We start from the raw sequence: 19,050 nt of genomic DNA on the forward strand, positions 1-19,050 counted from the left end.
GCCTGGAGCCTGCTTCGGATTCTGTGCCTCCTTCTCTCCCTGCACTTCCCCCACTTGCTCTCTCTCTCTCTCTCTCTCTCTCTCCCAAAAATAAATAAACATTAAAGAAAACTTTAAAAGAAAGAAAAGGATGTACAAATTTCAGCAACAAGTGGTTCCAGCACCAGGGCGCTGGGTCTCCAGTGTCTCACTCTTACCTTACTTGCTCTTACGCATACCTTTGTTCTGTGTTTCTTAACAGTCACACGGAACTGTAATTCTAGAGATCCAAAGGCATGGATTTTATTAGCTGGGAAAGCATTTAATGTACTAGTCTGGGAGTATAGAGACTTCGCCCCAAGTTCCCAGACAGTTTTAGACTCAGTGGAGAGCTTCAGTTTCAAACACTGACAGGAGAAACCACACTAATTGGCGCTGTGGGGAAGAGGTGTAGAGAGAGAGCCCGGGGAGGCTTCTTTTCGAGAGTCTTCTGGGATTCTTTCGTATTGAGTTCCCTTCAGTGGAGCTGCTTAAGGACAGTCTCATGACCCTTAAAATGGAGATGTTGGATGAACAGGGGATTCAACTAAGGCCCTGCTCGACACAGTGGTGGTCCTGCAGCTAGAAAATTTGTAATATCATTTGGGGCTTAATATTATTTTTTTTTTTTAACGTTTATTTATTTTTGAGACAGAGAGAGACAGAGCATGAACGGGGGAGGGGCAGAGAGAGACGGAGACACAGAATCGGAAACAGGCTCCAGGCTCCGAGCCATCAGCCCAGAGCCCGACGCGGGGCTCGAACTCACGGACCGCGAGATCGTGACCTGGCTGAAGTCGGACGCTTAACCGACTGCGCCACCCAGGCGCCCCTCATTTGGGGCTTAAAAGTGGCATTGGGATAAGTTATTTTGCAGCGAGGTTTATTTATATACTAAGCTTTTCCGATTACCAGTGTGAAATAAGGAAAGGAAATTAAAAGAGACCAGGTCCTATTGGAAGAGAATTTGATCAAGGCTGGAAGGAACAGTCACTAGAGAAAGGTCATGTATGTGATTGGGTGGCCAAGTAAAAGCAGGTGGCCCAGGTTTCATGTAACTTCGAGGAATATAATTTTTACGTGGAACCAAATATGCCTCAAAGGACTCAGGCTAACCGAGAACCTGCCTTTAAGACTTTTGTGAAGTCATTGGGGATAAAGACAAATAACTTTTCTTTGTTAATAATTTTTTATTTATTTTTTAAATTCCAATATAATTAACACGCAGTGTTATGTTAGTTTCAGGTGAAGACAAATACTTTCATTAACTGAGTTTCAGGGAACTTTCAAAACTTTTTTTCCCCTTTAATAGAGCTGAAGTCCATTTTAAAATATTTCAGTGGTTTATATATAACTTTTTATAAAGTTTATGATTGATGTATTAAATTTTTTTTAATGTTTATTTCTGAGACAGAGAGAGACAGAGCACAAGTGGGGAAGGGGCAGAGAGAGGGGGTGACACAGAATCCAAAGCAGGCTCCAGGCTCTGGGTTGTCAGCACAGAGCCCGACGCGGGGCTCGAACCCACGAGCTGTGAGATCATGACCTGAGCCGAAGTCTAGATTTCTAGATTTTTCTCTCTGATATCTAGACTTGTTTTCACCCTACCCTGGACATCTCCATCTGAATGTTGACCAGGCACTTGAAACTCCACGTAATAAAAGTAAAATTCATCTCCTTTCCCACACACCTGTTCTTCTTCCCCCTGTTTCTGTGACCGTCACTGCCATCTGCTCCATTGCCATTGTTGAAAACCCCGGAGTCATCCTTGCTCACCCTTTTCTGTCATATCCGATTGGCCATCAAATTTGTTGTTTTCCCTCTCTCTTCTACTCTTTTATAATTGTCTCCCCTGCTGTTGTTCTATTTCAGGCCCTCAGCATTTCCTGCCTGGGCTGTTGTAGTGACCTTTAAAAATATGCTTTTATAATCAGAAAAGTTAACATATTTTCATTGTATGAAACATTGAAAACACAAAGAATCTAGATGACGTGAAGTCACCGTAGTTTGGGATATAATGAATATTACCATTTTAGTCTCTTTTTTCATGTATATTACTTCCTACATAATTGAAGTAATTCTGTATGTGCATCCTTTTCTTTATTTGTCCCCTTGTGATTCTCCCGTGTCCATATTTTTTTTTTTTAATTTTTTTTTTCAACGTTTATTTATTTTTGGGACCGAGAGAGACAGAGCATGAACGGGGGAGGGGCAGAGAGAATGGGAGACACAGAATCGGAAACAGGCTCCAGGCTCTGAGCCATCAGCCCAGAGCCCGACGCGGGGCTCAAACTCACGGACCGCGAGATCGTGACCTGGCTGAAGTCAGATGCTCAACCGACTGCGCCACCCAGGCGCCCCTCCCGTGTCCATATTTTTAGTAACACTTTTAATGGTTGCCAAGTAATAGTTTGGACAACTGGTCTCCCAGTCTACCTTCTGGTCTTTTCTAGTTTACTCATTATTTCAGTAAATATTTGAATGTCCTGGGGCGCCTGGATGGCTCAGTTGGTTAGGCATCCGACTTCGGCTCAGGTTATGATCTCACCATTCGTGGGTTCGAGCCCTGCATCAGGCTCTGTGCTGACAGCTCAGAGCCTGCAGCCTGCTTCCGATTCTGTGTCTCCCTTTCTCTAACCCTCCCCCACTCACATTCTGTCTCTTTGTCTCTCTCTCAAAAATAAACATTAAAAAAATTAATATTTAAATATCCTTTACTCTGTAGCTTCTGAAGTGATGTTTCTTTTTTTTTTAATTTTTTTTTAATGTTTATTTATTTTTGAGACAGAGAGAGACAGAGCATGAGCAGGGAAGGGGCAGAGAGAGAGGGAGACACAGAATCAGAAGCAGGCTCCAGGCGCCGAGCTGTCAGCACAGAGCCCGACGCGGGGCTCGAACTCACGAACTGTGAGATCATGACCTGAGCCGAAGTCGGCCGCTTAACCGACTGAGCCACCCAGGTGCCCCAGAAGTGACGTTTCTTAAATGCAGTATGATTATAATACTCCCTAAAATTCTAGTGTGGTTCAGAGGTAGTTTAGCACAGTGAGAGTAGATTCTGTTGGAGTCCCTGTTCAAATCTCCTCTTTATAATTTTTTTGGCTGATAACTTTCTACTTTTCTTAGCCTCAATCTCTTTATCTATAAAGTTGGGGTAATAATAATATCTAAATCAGGGGCGCCTGGGTGGCTCCATCGGTTGAGCATACAGCTTTGGCTCAGGTCATGATCTCACAGTTCGTGGGTTCAAGACCACATTGGGCTCTGTGCTGACAGCTCAGAGCCTGGAGCCTGCTTCAGATTCTGTGTCTCCGTCTCTCTTTGCCCCTCCCCCACTCATTCTCTCTCTCTCTCTCAAAAAAAAATAAGTGTTAAAAAATTTAATAAAAAATATCTACATCATAGAGTTGTTCTGAAGATTATTTAAAAGAAACAGAATAGCACTTTGTATACAGTAAATGCTCAATAAAAATGAACTATTAAACCATAGCAACTCAGCTTTATTCTGTTTTATTTATATAATTTTCAAGCAAGGTTTTATTTGAACAAAGGATGTCACTGATTTTAAAAAGCAATCAGTAAAACCTTGAAACTACATGTCTAGAATACTTTCTCTAACGTTTTCACCAAACACCTGTCCTGTCTTCTGCCTGAACATCTGAAAAAGGGAACACTCATTGTCCCCTGAGGAACCTTAACAAAAGTGTTGAGAATAAACATGTCCCGGAAAATCCATGTACGTAGCAGTTCCCAGATTTTACTATACGTTGGAATCACCTGGGGTCTTTACAGAATACTGCTGCCTGCCTCCCATTCCCAGGGATTCTGCTTTATATTGGCCAGAGATACGACCTAGAGTGTGGAATTTTTTTAAAAGTTCCCCGGGTGATTCTAATATGCAGCAAAGTTTGGGAACCACTGCTATATTCTCTTATGAGGTCCCAGAATCTCCATAAAGACATGTTTGGACTTTGTCATTATTCTTATATTAGATTTTAATCCTTATCTATTTTTCTCTTACTAAATCTGTTGTTACTGAGCACTGGAGTTCGAGTTTCAGAAAATAATACTGATGGGCTATTTCTTCATAGCAAGAAAAGGTTCGTTAATTAGTACAAATATCATAGGACCTTTGAAGAACTTGGTACAGGGTGGACCAGAGGAGAGGTGAGAAGACGCTCTAGAAGTTTGTCTTCACTAATCACCATGGCATTGAATCCTTTACTCGTTTCTGAAATTCTTAGACAAAAATCCCTGCTCTTGTTCTTGGTTTTCTTTCTTGTGTCTCTTTTTAAAATAAATAAGTGGAGAACAGAAGCATTATCTTTGTAGCTGACTGTTCTTTGACTTGATGGGCTGTTTTTCCTTCTAAATGGGTCGAAACCGTAAGGTCATCTTGGTCTATATCTTTATAAATGGCAGAAGATGACCCAGTTCTCATTTGAATATATTTTGAATAATGTTTAGCGTTTTCAGATGAGGTGGGAATAAGGGCAGTGTTTATAAAGTTCATTCTTTTATATTCCATTTGTCACTTGAAATTTTAAAAGGTTAAGGAATTAGTAACATTGCCCTTTTCAAGATTTAAGCTCCTTTGAATAGTAATGCTTGAAATGGATCTAGTTAGTAAAGGCTAAAAACTAAAGAAAGCTTTGTGTAACTCATTAGTCCGTGGAAACCATATTTTGAGAGTATACATTGATGTTGATATATTTGTTAAGGTATTGAGTATATTCCAAGGGTGGTACTTTTGATTGTTTTGTTGAGTATCTAATTTTGAAAGTAATTTTAATCTCACACTTTCTTTTTACTAACTTCTTTCCCTCATAGTGGCAGCATGGAACCTGCATTTCATAGAGGAGATCTTCTCTTTTTAACAAACCGAGTTGAAGATCCCATCCGAGTGGGAGAAATTGTTGTTTTTAGGATAGAAGGAAGAGAGATTCCTATAGTTCATCGAGTCTTGAAGATTCATGAAAAGTATGTGCAAACTATATTTTCTCTGTTTTAAAATGTTTTCATGTTTTAGTGTTTTGAGTATTTAATTTTGATGGCCTGAAGATTAAGAAGTGTAGGGAGCACCTACGTACTTCTTCCAGTCCATTTTTATGAACACCTGAAGGTTTGGTAGACATTTGGAAAACTAAGTAATTTATTAATTCATTTATCTCTCTGAAGTTTTTTCTGGAAGTTTTTCTTGGTTGCCTTTTACTTCACAATCAGATCCATAGCCCTGTATATCATCCCCCAGAGCACATGACATAACAGATGGTCCCAAATAGAATCTTCTTTTTTTTTTTTAATGTTTATTTTCGAGAGAGAGAGAGAGCACGCAAGCACAGGAGGGGCAGAGAGAGAGGACGACACAGAATCCGAAGCAGACTCCAGACTCTGAGCTGTCAGCACAGAGCCCGACACGGGACTTGTACTCACAAACCGCGAGATCATGACCCGAGCCGAAGTCGGATGCTTAACCCACTGAGCCACCCAGGCACCCCCCCAAAATAGAATTTTCTAATGTAATTGATGAAGTAGCCCTCCTTAATCTTTTGAAAAAAAATCTTTAAGGCAATCTAATAGACAATGTCAAACAAGAATAAATTTATCAACTTTTTCAAATTCCAAAGAAACTTTCTGAAATATAATTACTCTTTTAAACATAGACCCTTCTTGCATTTCAGAATTAGAACGGGGTGGGGTGGGGGGCACCTGGGTGGCTCAGTCGGTTAAGCATTGACTTGAGCTCAGGTCATGATCTCACAGTTCGTGAGTTCAAGCCCCGCGTCTGTGCTGACAGCTCCGAGCCTGGAGCCTGCTTCAGATTTTGTGTCTTCCTCTCTGTCTGACCCTCTCCCACCCTCACTCTGTCTCTCTCTCTCTCTCTCTGTCTGTCAAAAATAAATAAACATTAAAATTAAAAAAAATTTTTTTTAAAGATTTAGAATTAGAAACGACATATGTAAAACCTTTAGAATCACCTGGAGGTAGAGGTGGGGCATAACAATGAGCAAAAAACTTTACCTCTCTTGGTGGGCTTCTTTATCTGTAATATTAAGAGGTTTTGGAAGATGAATTACAAGATCTGTGAGTTCTGAGCCTGTGCTTCCCTGTCCAGCTCTGTATTCCTCACCCCCTCCCTTCTAAATCTATGGTACTTCTAGCTTAGGAATCATTCAGGAGGGAAGGAAAGAAAAAAATGAAGGAAAAAGTAGGTGTCCTGGAGGACACACAGAGGACAAGTAGAATGGTGAGCAGGTGATTTAGGCTCTTGGGAATGAGGGGGAGCCCTAAAGAAATATTATCTTATTCTTACCCCACCCTCTAGGGTAATTTTTTTCTCCACTTAAAGAAGAAGGACCTGGGGCGCCTGGGTGGCACAGTCGGTTAAGCGTCCGACTTCAGTCAGGTCACGATCTCGTGGTCCGTGAGTTCGAGCCCCGCGTCGGGCTCTGGGCTGATGGCTCAGAGCCTGGAACCTGCTTCCGATTCTGTGTCTCCCTCTCTCTCTGCCCTTCCCCCGTTCATGCTCTGTCTCTCTCTGTCCCAAAAAATAAATAAATGTTGAAAAAAAAAAAAAGAAGAAGAAGGACCTGTCAACTGTTGCTTTTCGACAATCCCCTAAACATTCTAGTTTAAGAGAATTCCTTCTTCACTGATGAAATGAAGATCTGACTGCTCTTTTTTTTCAAACTTCAGTCTGTATTTTGAAAGATTATAATTTTAAAACAGCATTCTGCTATTGACTAGAAAGGAATGACTGAATTTTTTTAGAAATTTAGTTTGGGGGCGCCTGGGTGGCTCAGTCACTTAAGCGTCCGACTTCGGCTCAGGTCGTGATCTCACGGCTCATGGGTTCAAGCCTGTGTCAGGTTCACGCTGATAGTGCAGAACCTGCTTGGGATTCTCTCTCTCTCTCTCTGCTCCTCCCCCTCTTGGGTTTTCTCTCTCTCAAAATAAATTTTAAAAGTTAAAAAAATAACTTTAGTGTGGAATTATGAAGGTTTATTCCGTACAGGTAGTGTTTTCCAGAGTCTCAGAGTTAATTTGAGGCGTTTGTTCTTAGCGTTGCCTTTTGTAAGCAAAGCAGAACCAACTGAACTTAGCAGAGAAAATCAAATTAAACTCAGGCCCTGCTTTGGGTAGAGCAAAAGTTGTCCATTTTCATATGCAGTCCCTCAAAATTGATTGAGTTTTTTTATTTTAAACAGTTCATCTTGTTTTAGGACAGGTTCATTGACAGATATTACATCAATTGCAGTCCTTAAAGTTTAAAAATAATTTTAACAGAATGCTGAATATTTTAAGGTTGGTGATTCATTTTGGATTCTGGAGATGCCTCCAAGTTGAAGTCCTGTTTAGATAACAGATCCAGCTAATATTCTGAAGCTTCCAATTTCCTTTTTTCTTTTGGGGAGACTAAAATACTGATTGTGATAATCATTTAAATATTTTTCTTAAATTTTTTTTTTTTTTTTTTTTTTGAGAGAGAGACAGAGCGGGAGTGACAGAGGGGCAGAGAGAGAGAGGGAGACACAGAATCCAAGGCAGGCTGTAGGCTCTGAGCTGATGGCACAGAGCCCAAACTCCCGAACTGGCAGATCATGACCTGAGCCAAAGTTGGATGCTCAACCGATTGAGCCACCTGGGCACCCTGTTAATCGTTTGATTTAATAGTGTTAATACTGTTATTAAATGTGGGACCAAATGACACCAGAATGGATTGTTTGTGGTAAATGTGCCCTGAACCTTTTCAGGCTGATTTTTGTACTGTTACTCATTTCTTTCATCCCAACATTATTTTAAGAAATAAAATCCTGGGGCACCTGGGTGGTTCAGTCGGTTAAGCATCCGACTTCAGCTCAGGTCACGATCTCGTGGTCCGTGAGTTCGAGCCCCGCATCGGGCTCTGGGCTGATGGCTCAGAGCCTGGAGCCTGCTTCCGATTCTGTGTCTCCCTCTCTCTCTGCCCCTCCCCGTTCATGCTCTGTCTCTCTCTGTCTCAAAAATAAATAAAAACGTTAAAAAAAAATAAAATAGGGGCGCCTGGGTGGCGCAGTCGGTTAGGCGCCCGACTTGAGCCAGGTCACGATCTCGCGGTCCGTGAGTTCGAGCCCCGCGTCGGGCTCTGGGCTGATGGCTCGGAGCCTGGAGCCTGTTTCCGATTCTGTGTCTCCCTCTCTCTCTGCCCCTCCCCCGTTCATGCTCTGTCTCTCTCTGTCCCAAAAATAAATAAACGTTGAAAAAAAAATTTTTTTTTTAAAAATAAAATAAAATAAAATAAAATCCTGAGCTTTGAGAAGGATAGAGGTGAGAATTGTTCAGCTGACCTCTTTCTTTTATCTCATTCCTCCTTCTCCACCTGCTCCTTGTGTGCTGTGCCTTTGTAAATTTGTAAATATCATATAAAGCTCTTTTTTTTTCATATATTGACTCTCCGTCTTGTGAACACTCTTATTACATGTATACACACGATCCTGTATAAATTTAGGAAAGACAGCAAACAAAATCACCTGTAACCCTAGCACCCGGAGAGAATGTCAAATTTGGAGTCATCTTCTCTTTGTGTTATAAACACACATTTTCTCCCCCGTTGTAATGTGATGATCTCATGAACATATGGTGGAATATACTGGTGTTACCCCGTATGCAAAGAATCCCTAAACTAAAAGACCAGCTGGCCAAGTACCGCTTAATATGTTGGTATTGGGTCCATGAATTTGAATCCGTTCTTTGTGCCCTGCGTAGTTCTTCCCTAGCCCTACCTGTTCTCGGGATGACACGAACCGCGTGCGCCGAGCTGTGTGACCGGGCAGTGGGAAAGCACACATAAGCCAGTGCGCCGCTGAGCTCGGGCAGGAACTCTTGTAAAAAACGTTAAGAAACTTCCAGTATTTAGAATAGAAGGTCGTTTGGAAAATAGCGTGTTGCGAAAAGGTGGTCGGTGGTGGTCTTTGAAGACTCTGCCACCTCCCGCGTTGACTGTGATTACTGTGTCTTAATCAAGCGAAACGAGGGGGGTTCTCACGCCTCATTCCTGCACGAGGGCTGGGAGATACGCTTGCTGAGGCAAACGGTGCCACAGCTCTTCTTTGAATACCCCTCTCTCCCCCTACTCTTCTCTTGTTTTCCATTTTCTTCCAGGTTACATGAGTCCCGAAAGAGCTAGCTCGTAATGATGGTTGTGTTTCCATGTAAAGAGGTGACACTGCTTTTAATTATCATCAGTCGACTTAATTCTCTTGAACAGTTCCTCATGTTAGCCTGTTAGTCGCCCTGAATGCTTATGTTTTTCTCACATACAAATTCCCACTCTGTCTTATTTCGTAGCGTACTCTCATGCGCATTTAGCGAGTGTAGCCTATTACAGAAGGTATAATTTGATGATGTTGAATACCGGCGTGTGGTCAGGTGTTCGGAAGGAGAAATTTTTGCAGTTGGGACGACGAGCTTTGCTTTTTCTGTGCAGAGAGATTGTTTTGCACCCCTTTGGCTTCTGGGGTCTTTTTCCTATCTAGAAAGTGATTCAGTCCCCTGCCCCAGCATCACGGTATTATGCTGGTTGAATTCAGCCGCACACACACCGAGCTCCTCGGAGAGACAGCATGCTAACTGTTCGGTCCATGTGCTAGTGAGGGACAAGCCTCCGCGACTGTGTCTCCGGTCAGTGTTTGGGCCCATGAGCCGTGAGGCGCTGGAGTGAGTCTTGACGGCCAGTGGGTCAGGAGCCGGCCGCCACCACTCCCATCAGGTCGAAGGGGACCCCTGCTTTTCAAGACCCCTCCAGCAGTCCCTGCGGACGGCACCTTGGACCCGGGAGCTCGGGTCTGTTTGTGTGTTTTGTTGGTAAGTTGGGTCTTTCAGAAGAGCCCGGATCTGCTGTAGCATCCCTTTCCTTTCCTGGGGAGCTTTCCCGTTCCGCCGTTCTCCTTTCCTCGAACTTGACTTTACTCCTCTGCCTCTGTGGGCTTGCTGCTGTTTTCGTGGTTGAGTGGACTCTTCCTTTCTGCGCTCCCGACTTTGACTCTTGCGACGGCCCCTCTCAGCACCTGCCTTCTTTCACTTTCCAGATTGTTTCAGACATTCTTTCGCTCACCGACTTGTCAGCTACACGTTATTTTTTTTCTCTGTATATATTTGCATTTTTTCTAACCAGAATCTCATTTTTAGCATGTCTCTTTGCACTTAACTAGTTTTGGTGTTTTGCAGCACCTTCCAATTTAGTTTCATCTGCACATTTAGTGTCTAGTAAGCTAATTTTTGGCTTAGCATCTAAGTGGCTATCAGTCATTAGGAGGCTGAGGCTGATTTTCTTCTTTCTAATACAGTAGTTAACCCAAACTCACTTGAATTAATTTTAAGATAGTCTTTATCAAACTGTGAAATGTACTTTGCTTTCAATTAAATTTTAAAATTATTGGCAACCTCCTGTTCTTTAGCAGAATTAAACTAATAATTCCCTGATCAAGTAAAATGCTTTTCCTATAAACCCTGACATGTAAAAGCAATGTATGTTTGTTGGAGAAAGAAATAGAAGAAAAAGGTAAGCTAAAGAAAGCCATAGATGGCCACTGCTTTTACCTTGGGTATATCACTTCAGATCTCTTTTATATCGTTTTTTTTTTTTTTCCTTTCGTTTTATTTTTTAAATGTGGAGCATTTCTGGGGCTCCCGGCTGGCTCAGTCAGTGAATCCAGGGGTCGTGAATCCAAGCCCCACATTGAGTGTGGAGCCTACTTAAAACTAAAATTAAAATTAATTAATTAATTATGGAGACTGTCTAATGTGCGCAGAAGTATACAACACTGTATAATGAACTCCCATGTACCTGTCAGCCAGTCCCAGTAATTACTAATCTGTGGTCAGTTCGGCCCCACCTACACTACCTCTTCCCACTGTCCTGCCTGTGTGACTTAAATCAGATCCTAATGTCATGTCCTGTCATATGTACATATTTTAGCAAGTGTCTATAAAGCATAAGCAATGAGCTTTTAAAAAACGTAACTACAGTCAGCATGGTTATACCCCAAAAAGGAACAACTGTATGTTTGCATCATTATGTGTCCAGTCTTTGTTCAGATTCCCAATTGTGTCATAACTTTTTTTTTTAGCAGTTTGTTTGACTTTTTGATTCAAATAAGGTCCTCGGTTGCAGTTGGCTTATATGCTATGGCTTTATAGTCTCTTACATTTAACCTGTACATTCTTTCTCCTGCTTCCTTTGTCTCTCACAGCTTGTTGAAGAAAGTCGGTTATTCTGTAGTTTCCCCTACTGGTTACTGCCGATTATGTCCTGCGAGGTAGTTTAATGTGTTCCTTTGCTCTTTGTGTTTACAGAAAATTGGTGGCTTGTGTTTATTTTAATATTTTTTATGAGACTATACTGTCGATGCTATTATGTAATCTTTTCTTCATGCAATAAAATTTGTATGATCTTCCAGTGTCATTAACTGTCCTTGTATAACGTCGTTCTCAATGCTTGCTTATTTCAACTCCTGAATGTTAGACCTTAGCCTGTTTCCAGTTTTTCCCTCTCGTAAACACAGTTGTGAACATCCTTTTAGCTACATAGGTAATTGTTTTGATATTAGGAATGACGGTCAAATACCACGGCTCCATTGGCGATTTAGTTAACAAAAGCAGATTTGGTGCTTGCAGATGGCATGAAGGTATTTGATAATTTGGGTCTCCCGTACTCTTTTAAGGCAAAATGGACATATCAAGTTTTTGACCAAAGGAGATAATAATGCGGTTGATGACCGAGGCCTCTATAAACAAGGACAACACTGGCTGGAGAAGAAGGATGTCGTGGGGAGAGCGAGGGGGTGAGTACAGAGGGAGGCGTTTATTGAGATATCCGTGTCACATGAGACGTGGCCCTCTTTCCAGTCGTCTGATCACACACAATTGAGTGTAATGTTTTGATGCTGGTTCTACCAAATCACCCTGTGTCCTTTGAAAAAGTATTCTTAGACTACATCTAAAACTTGAGGTACGTTGCTCCAGAGGGGAGGAAATGGGGTCCAGTGAAGGAATATTAGTGATGAGATGATGATTGGGGTGACAGTTTTAAAAATTCATCTTTCATTTCATTTGTTCAGGAAACATTACTGGACAGCTCCCATGTACTCTGATGTCTACACTGTCTAGTCTCGGGGGGTCCAGAGCAGTGTTCATCCTGCTTCATGAAACGTATTTCTTAAGTAGTTTCTTAAGTCAGCAACTTAAAGTATCCATCTAGATTAATTTTGTCATGTTTATTTCATGCTGTTTTATTTCTAGTCTTAAAACCATTGAGGTCAACTGAAATTAAAAAGTTATATGAAGCCTGTTTATTTCAGATTTTATCAGGAGAACAGATCAGTGGAGGACAGGAATTGTAAGTTGTTGATGTGAGGACGTACGGAATTGTTACTACCCTCATGTTATTAATAGTATTAACGATAACTCACATTTACCAGGGCTTACTATGTGCCAGAGACTCATTCTAAAATCTTTACAAGTATTACCTCATTTTAACCTCGGAGCAACCCTAATATTTCCATTCTACAGATGAGGAAACACAGACAAGTTAGGCTGCTTATCCAAGGCCACACTGACGATGGGAGGCGTCTGGCCAACTCTCGAACCCACCCTCTGGACCATCCCACCAAAAGTCCTGGCATAATGCTTCTGAAGTGGATAGCTGCCGGTTCTCACTATTTAGATGCCCCATGGGGCTCTGACCCCTGTCAGAACGTCCCCTCCTTCTATAGACACTGGGTTCACAGTGATTCCGCTGGAGATCAGCCACCACGCTGAGGAGTTCCCTTCCCACAGAGAACGCAGCGTGAGAGAGCTGCCTCAGCTGTAGCGTGAGAGGTGTTGGTTTGGGGCCAGAGAGATTGGAGCAGCACAAGCACTGGTGTGTTTTGTCTCTTGTAAAGCTGTTTGTGTGCATGCCTCCAGTTCGAGGGAACTCCTTTTCCTATGTTGGAGCTAAGTATACCTTTTTTTAAAAAAGATTTTATTTACTTTTAAGTAATCTCTACACCCGGGGCGCCTGGGTGGCTCAGTCGGTTAAGCGGCCGACTTCGGCTCAGGTCGTGATCTCACGGTTCGTGGGCTCGAGCCCCGCATCAGGCTCTGTGCTGACGGCTCGGAGCCTGGAGCCTGCTTCGGATTCTGTGTCTCCGTCTCTCTTTCTCTGCCCCTCCCTCACTCACACTCTCTCTCTCTCTCTCAAAAAATAAACATTTTAAAACATGCTTTAATTAATCTCTACACCAACATAGGGCTTGAACTCACAACTCTGAGATCAAGAATCGCCTGCTTCACCGACTGAACCAATCATGTACCCCTACACATGCTTAAAGTAGGTCTTTCTGAAGAATTTTTTTAAAATCTTTATATACAGTGTTATTTCTAAAATCCCAACATTGAGGGGCACCTGGCTAGTTCGGAGATTACTTAAAAGAGATTAAAGAGATTACTTAAAAGTACAATCTTTTTTTAATTTTACTTATTTATTTTTTAAGTAGGCTCTGTGCTCAGCATGAGCCCAACACAAGGCTTGAACTCGTGACACTGAAATCCAGAGCCAGACGCTCAACTGACTGAGCCACCCAGGCTCCCCCAAAAAAGACAACCTTTAAAAAAATAAAATAAAATCCCAACATTGAAAATACAGACCTTTTTGTAGCTTTTAATTAAGAAAAGTAATAGCCTGGCAATTTCTGAACTAAATAACTTTCCACCAAGTATACACATCTGGGACACAGCAGGCGCACAGACCCTTAGCTGTACAGATTTACTTGGCGTTGATTATACTGACACCTTGACACAGTGGGCAGAGCACCGCCTTTTGTGGAAATTTGTTTATAAAACACTAAACTGATAATTCAAAGTCAGACTGTACCCAAACCTTGAGGATAACTTTTTTTCAGGTCAGTCAGTGACTGGTGCAAATGTCTATGCAATTAAAAAAAAAAAAAAAAAAAAAAATTTTTTTTTTTCAAATAGTTGCCCAGTAAAAAGTTGTACGCTGAGGCCTAAGGCCCTAAATAAAAAGGTAAATCACTTTTATTGAGATAGAATTCACATATATTAGAAAATAAAGTTCACCCTGTAGAAGCGCACAGTTCAGTGGGTTTTATTATATCCACAAAGTTACACAGCCGTCACCACTGTCTAATCTCAGAGCCCGGCCACACTCCCAAAAGAAAACTCCATACTCCTCGGCAGCCAGTCCCTGTCCCCTTTCCCCGCAGCCCCTGGCAACCGCTAATCTACTTTGCGTCTCAATGCATCGCCTGTCCTGAATGTTTTATGTAAACCGAATCTTACAATATGTGGTCTTCGTTTATGTCTGGCTTCTCTCACCTAGCAGAATGTTTTCAAGCCTTATTCATGTTATAACATGTAATGAAGACAACCCGTAGAAAGTGAAACTAATACTGAACCAACCAAGTATCTAGTAGGAGTGATTTCTGCCTAAATTCAGGATGTTGAAAAACACAAGAGGACCTTAGCCGTAAGAGTAGAGCAAGACAAAAGACAGGCAGAAGCTGAGCAGTGGGATGTAGTGACAATGAAGAGAGACATAAACAGAAAGGAGCAGAGTGATTTAGCTCTCGGTTCACTGAAGTCAGTTTTAAGGACGAGGCTTTTCAAATGTACTTTTTCCTTAACTCGAAACGTCATTCTGGGGTAGAAACAATGACCCTTTTAAAGTCAGCTCCCAGATAGAGACCTCCCTTTTGACAGCTGACAGAATCATTTTCTCCCGAGTGTGAGCAGCTAGTTCGTCCCTCCCCAGCACCTCTGGTCCCAAGAACCCCAGGGACATGTGTTTATCCGTCCTCTACCTCCTGGTTGTTAACCTGGCATCAGCCGCTCTTGGAGGTGGCTTTCTGGGCGGCACTTGTCTCACTTCTTTTAAACCTTCTTCTGCTTATTATCAACTCAGCCTGAGCAGAGTTTCTCTGAGCAGAGTAGGGAAACGTGCGCCTGATGTGAATTTAAGACGACCGAGAGGGGCGCCTGGGTGGCGCAGTCGGTTAAGCGTCCGACTTCAGCCAGGTCACGATCTCGCGGTCCGTGAGTTCGAGCCCCACGTCAGGCTCTGGGCTGATGGCTCAGAGCCTGGAGCCTGTTTCCGATTCTGCGTCTCCCTCTCTCTCTGCCCCTCCCCCGTTCATGCTCTGTCTCTATCTGTCCCAAAAATAAATAAAAAAAAAACGTTGGAAAAAAAAAAAATTTAAGACGACCGAGAATGGTAGCGTTGTGCACTTGATCTGCACCTTTGGTGCCTCTGTCCGTGGAGGGAACCAGTGAGATGAAGAATGAAATCTTTTGTTTGACTTTGGGCTGCCTGACATATTATTTGCTTCCATTGCTCCTAAAGTCCAAGTTGCTGCCATTTCACTTGTGTTGGGGCAAGGAAAAAACCAGCCTTAGGGGGGAAAGACACTTCCACGGGTAACCCATAAGCAGGCTGTATGATCACTGGGAGCCGAAAGCTCTTGGAGCATGGATAATGCGTGGAGGGAACAGCAAAAGTCTTGTCTGTGAGAATGGCTGCTGATTAATCATCAGACCAGAATAAGCAGCCTGGTTCTGGTTTAGTAGAAATCACAGGTGCTTTTATCGCATTTAGTCTGCATTTGACTGTGAGGCATCTGTCTTTCCATCCTTTTTTTTTTTGTAAGCTTATTTATTTATTCTGAGAGATACAGAGACAGTGTGAGTGGAGGAGGGGCAGAGGGAGAGGGAGAGCGAGAATCCCAACCAGGTTTCGTGCTGCCAGCATAGAGCCCGACGTGGGGCCCAAGCTCACGAAAACATGAGATCGTGGCCTGAGCCGAAACCAAGTCAGATGCTTAACCGACTGAGCCACCAGGCACCCCTGTCTTCACATTCTTAAATTAGATGATTCACCCCACAGAAAGCTATTGCTTTTATGAAGATGCTATAAATGAGACAAAATAATAACAGTTAAAACATTAAAAAGAAAAAATACGTATTAAAACTATAGAAAACCTGAATCTACCCTCCTGGAACTTAGCTCTGCCATCCTGGAGGGACTGTGAATTTTCAGCTCTTAGAGGTCCCAGGGGTTGAAACCAAAGCCTGGGCCCTAGGAGGGGTATTATTTGCCTCCACATGCCAGGTCCAGGCATCTCACTAGCTAGAACTGAGTCTCTGCTACCCGAGAGTGCAGAAGCACTATCTGGGCCCCACCCTCCATAGATGCTCTGACCCCACAAATCTGGGGAAGATCCACCACGTTTTAACAGGCTATCCACGTGATTCTGACAAGGAGACCTAGGTCTTAGGAAACACCAACTTATGGAATGAGAGTTTGGGAATGGGGAGAGAGAGGGATGGGTCTGGTAATGCTGCCAGGACGGGGTGAGGACCGGAGACAGGAAGTAAGAGGAGTTCTTCAAAGGAAGTGAAGTGCACCGAAGACAGAACTTCTGCTTTTCAAGCTTGCCTTAAGGCTTCGATAGGGAGGGGTGATGTCAGAGGTCGTTGCCCATTGTGCACCTTTGGCATGGTGCACAGTCCTGAATAGTAGAAGCATCTGGGCTGTTTTAAAAAGTATGCAAAGTTCAGTCTCCACCTCAGTCCAGCCTCCCTTCTCTAGGACAGGCTCTGGGTCAGTATCATGGAGCCCACCCTGGAATAAAAGTGGAGGCGGTAAAACAGGAGGAGAAAGAAGAAAGCTGTTCATTTGCTAACTGCCATCTCCTTCCACGTTGACGGCCCCTGCTGACCTTTTCTTTCTCCCCTGAATTCTTAGGAAGTTGAGTATTTTGCATCGAGGGGAGAAGTGAAGTGCTGGAGCAAATGAGGTCTCCAAGGGAAAGGGGAAAAAAGAGGCCTGGACATGCAAACATTCAGTCGGGCAGTATTTACTAGATGCCCACGACCGGTGCAAGGTGTTACGTTTGGCCTTGAGGATACACTGGGGAGCAAGACTGGCATCGTTTTTTGCGCTTACAGAGCTTAGAGTCTAGTAGGAGAGACAGACGCTATACAGCTAGTTGTGTAGCTAGTTACATAATAAAAAAAAAACTGGGGGGCTCAGTCTGTTAAGCGTTCGACTCTTGATGTCAGCTCAGATCATGATCACGTGGTTCATGGATTCGAGCCCCATGTTGGGCTCAGCGCTGACAGTGCAGAGCCTGCTTGAGATTCTCTCTCACTCTGCCCGCCCCCCAAATAAATAAATAAACTTTAAAAATATTGTGGTAAAGACTTCAAAGGAAATATATCAGGTCTGTGAGGTTATTTAACAGTGGTTTTACCTAGTTTTCAGGGGATAAACTTTAGGGGCGAGGGGAAAGAAAGACTAGTGAAAAAACACCAAAGGGATAGCAGCCGAGAGGTAGGTAGAGAAATAGATTTGTGGTGTGTTAGAGAAACCACGGAGGAAGGGGTTTCAGGGAAAGTTTGTGGTCCTCAAAGTCCGCTTCTGCAGACATGTGAAGGAAGATGGTTGGTGAGACTGGTCTGCTGCATATGGTGATTTGAACTGTTCTGGAAAAAGGTTCAGGATTAAGAGAGCCAGAGTACGGGTGGCGAACAAATGAGAGGGTGCTGAAATCTTCAGTACTGTAATGGAGCTCTTTCGCTCTCTTTTTGGACATTTACTATGAAGTACCTTATAACAATCTGGCTGTGTTTGCCTTGTCTCCCCAGAGATGCTGACCACTCCCTGAGGGTTATGACCACAAACCCAGCCCCTAGCACTGAGTCCGCATGTGGCCTGAGAGCCACCATGTAGAGGCCTGAGACCTTAGATCTGGTTCTGGTTCTTGGCCACAGAAGCCATGGACCTCAAGCACGAGCATCTGTTTCCTCATCTATAAAATGGTGATATTCCTAACTTCCCTGTCACATGAGTTGTTGAAAGGATCTTCTAGGACAGTCTGTGCGAATGGACTTTGTGAACTGAAAAATTAGTTTTCTGTGGAAGATAATTGAGAATATTTGGTTAATGAGAATGGCTGCTTGGGGAGTTCTGTGATGATCAGTTTTTTGTTTGTTTGTTTAGATTTGTTCCTTATATTGGGATTGTGACGATCCTCATGAATGACTACCCTAAATTTAAGGTAAGAGCCTACACTGTTTGTTTCATTAAAAATGTGATCTTTTGGGGCTCCTGGGTGGCTCAGTTGGTTGAGCGTCTGACTCCTGATTTCGGCTCAGCTCATGATCCCAGAGTAGTGGGATCGAGCCCCGCGTTGGGCTCTGTGCTGAGCATAGAGCCTACTTGAGATTTTCTCTGTCTCTGTCCCTCTGCCCCTCTCCCCACTCACACTCTCTCTCTTTTTTGCTCTCTAATAAATATGTATATATGATCTTTTGTTTAATTTTGGAAAACTGTTAAATGGATTACCAGCTAGTTGGATAATTTAGTAATTTATCATAGCCACCAAGACCCGCTTATTCATGAATTCTGAGGACCTGTAAACTTTTAAAAGCTCCTCTGACTTGTGACGTTCTGTGTTTATTTTCCAGTACGCGGTACTCTTTTTGCTGGGTTTATTTGTGCTGGTCCATCGTGAGTAAGAAGTCTGCCTTGCTGTTCCCGGAAGATGCCGTACTTTTCGTTACTGAATGTTCGGAGTAGATACTGGTCTGTGATTGGTGGAGTGGAGAACGCTCATGTCGGCGCTTCTTGGTAGCAATGGTTTGCATTAGCTTCTGTTTCCACGCCAGGGTACGTGTGGGCGGGTGCACGGGCACCATGGCGCGCTCTCAAGGGGACTCTCAATCACAGGATTTCATATGTTGTCATTGTCACACTTTCACATTTTTGTACATCAGTGAATTTTTTATATTAAAAGGTTGAGCCAAAGCCCCCAGTGTTTGTATTTTGAAGCCAAGCTTCACTTCTAAAGTGCCTACAGAGTTCTGTAAATTCATGCAGCTCTGCACGAGTCTGAACCCGCCATTCCTCCCTATGAGGTGGGAATGGCGTAGACTGAGGTGGTCGTAAGTCTTAACTTTTCAAGTTTTAAATAAAAGACTTTGCATATCGAA

At 43.0% G+C, this 19,050-nt stretch overlaps 1 protein-coding gene and 1 long non-coding RNA gene across 5 annotated transcripts in view; one reads left to right on the forward strand and one right to left on the reverse strand.

The window, feature by feature from the left end:
• SEC11A (SEC11 homolog A, signal peptidase complex subunit) overlaps positions 1 to 19,050 on the forward strand; it is a 42,281-nt gene extending 23,231 nt beyond the window's left edge. Inside the window, exons 3-7 of one of the 4 annotated variants that reach the window (XM_043554684.1) lie at positions 4,849 to 4,998; positions 11,721 to 11,840; positions 12,357 to 12,394; positions 18,059 to 18,116; positions 18,526 to 19,050. In XM_043554684.1, coding sequence (XP_043410619.1) covers positions 4,849 to 4,998; positions 11,721 to 11,840; positions 12,357 to 12,394; positions 18,059 to 18,084 — 334 coding nt within the window. In that variant the 3' untranslated portion in view covers positions 18,085 to 18,116; positions 18,526 to 19,050. Of the gene's footprint in view, positions 1 to 4,848; positions 4,999 to 11,720; positions 11,841 to 12,356; positions 12,395 to 12,567; positions 14,032 to 18,058; positions 18,117 to 18,525 lie in introns of those variants that run through there. The other 3 variants (XM_043554683.1, XM_043554686.1, XM_043554685.1) reach the window with 3 other exon arrangements.
• On the reverse strand, positions 5,938 to 7,891 carry LOC122468223. Its single transcript, XR_006293163.1, has 2 exons — positions 6,609 to 7,891; positions 5,938 to 6,376 (listed from the first exon to the last, which is right to left on the reverse strand). It is a non-coding gene; the product is annotated as an uncharacterized LOC122468223 (long non-coding RNA).

Source organism: Prionailurus bengalensis, chromosome B3 (genome assembly GCF_016509475.1).
Source record: "Prionailurus bengalensis isolate Pbe53 chromosome B3, Fcat_Pben_1.1_paternal_pri, whole genome shotgun sequence".
NCBI classification, from domain to species: Eukaryota; Metazoa; Chordata; class Mammalia; order Carnivora; family Felidae; genus Prionailurus; species Prionailurus bengalensis.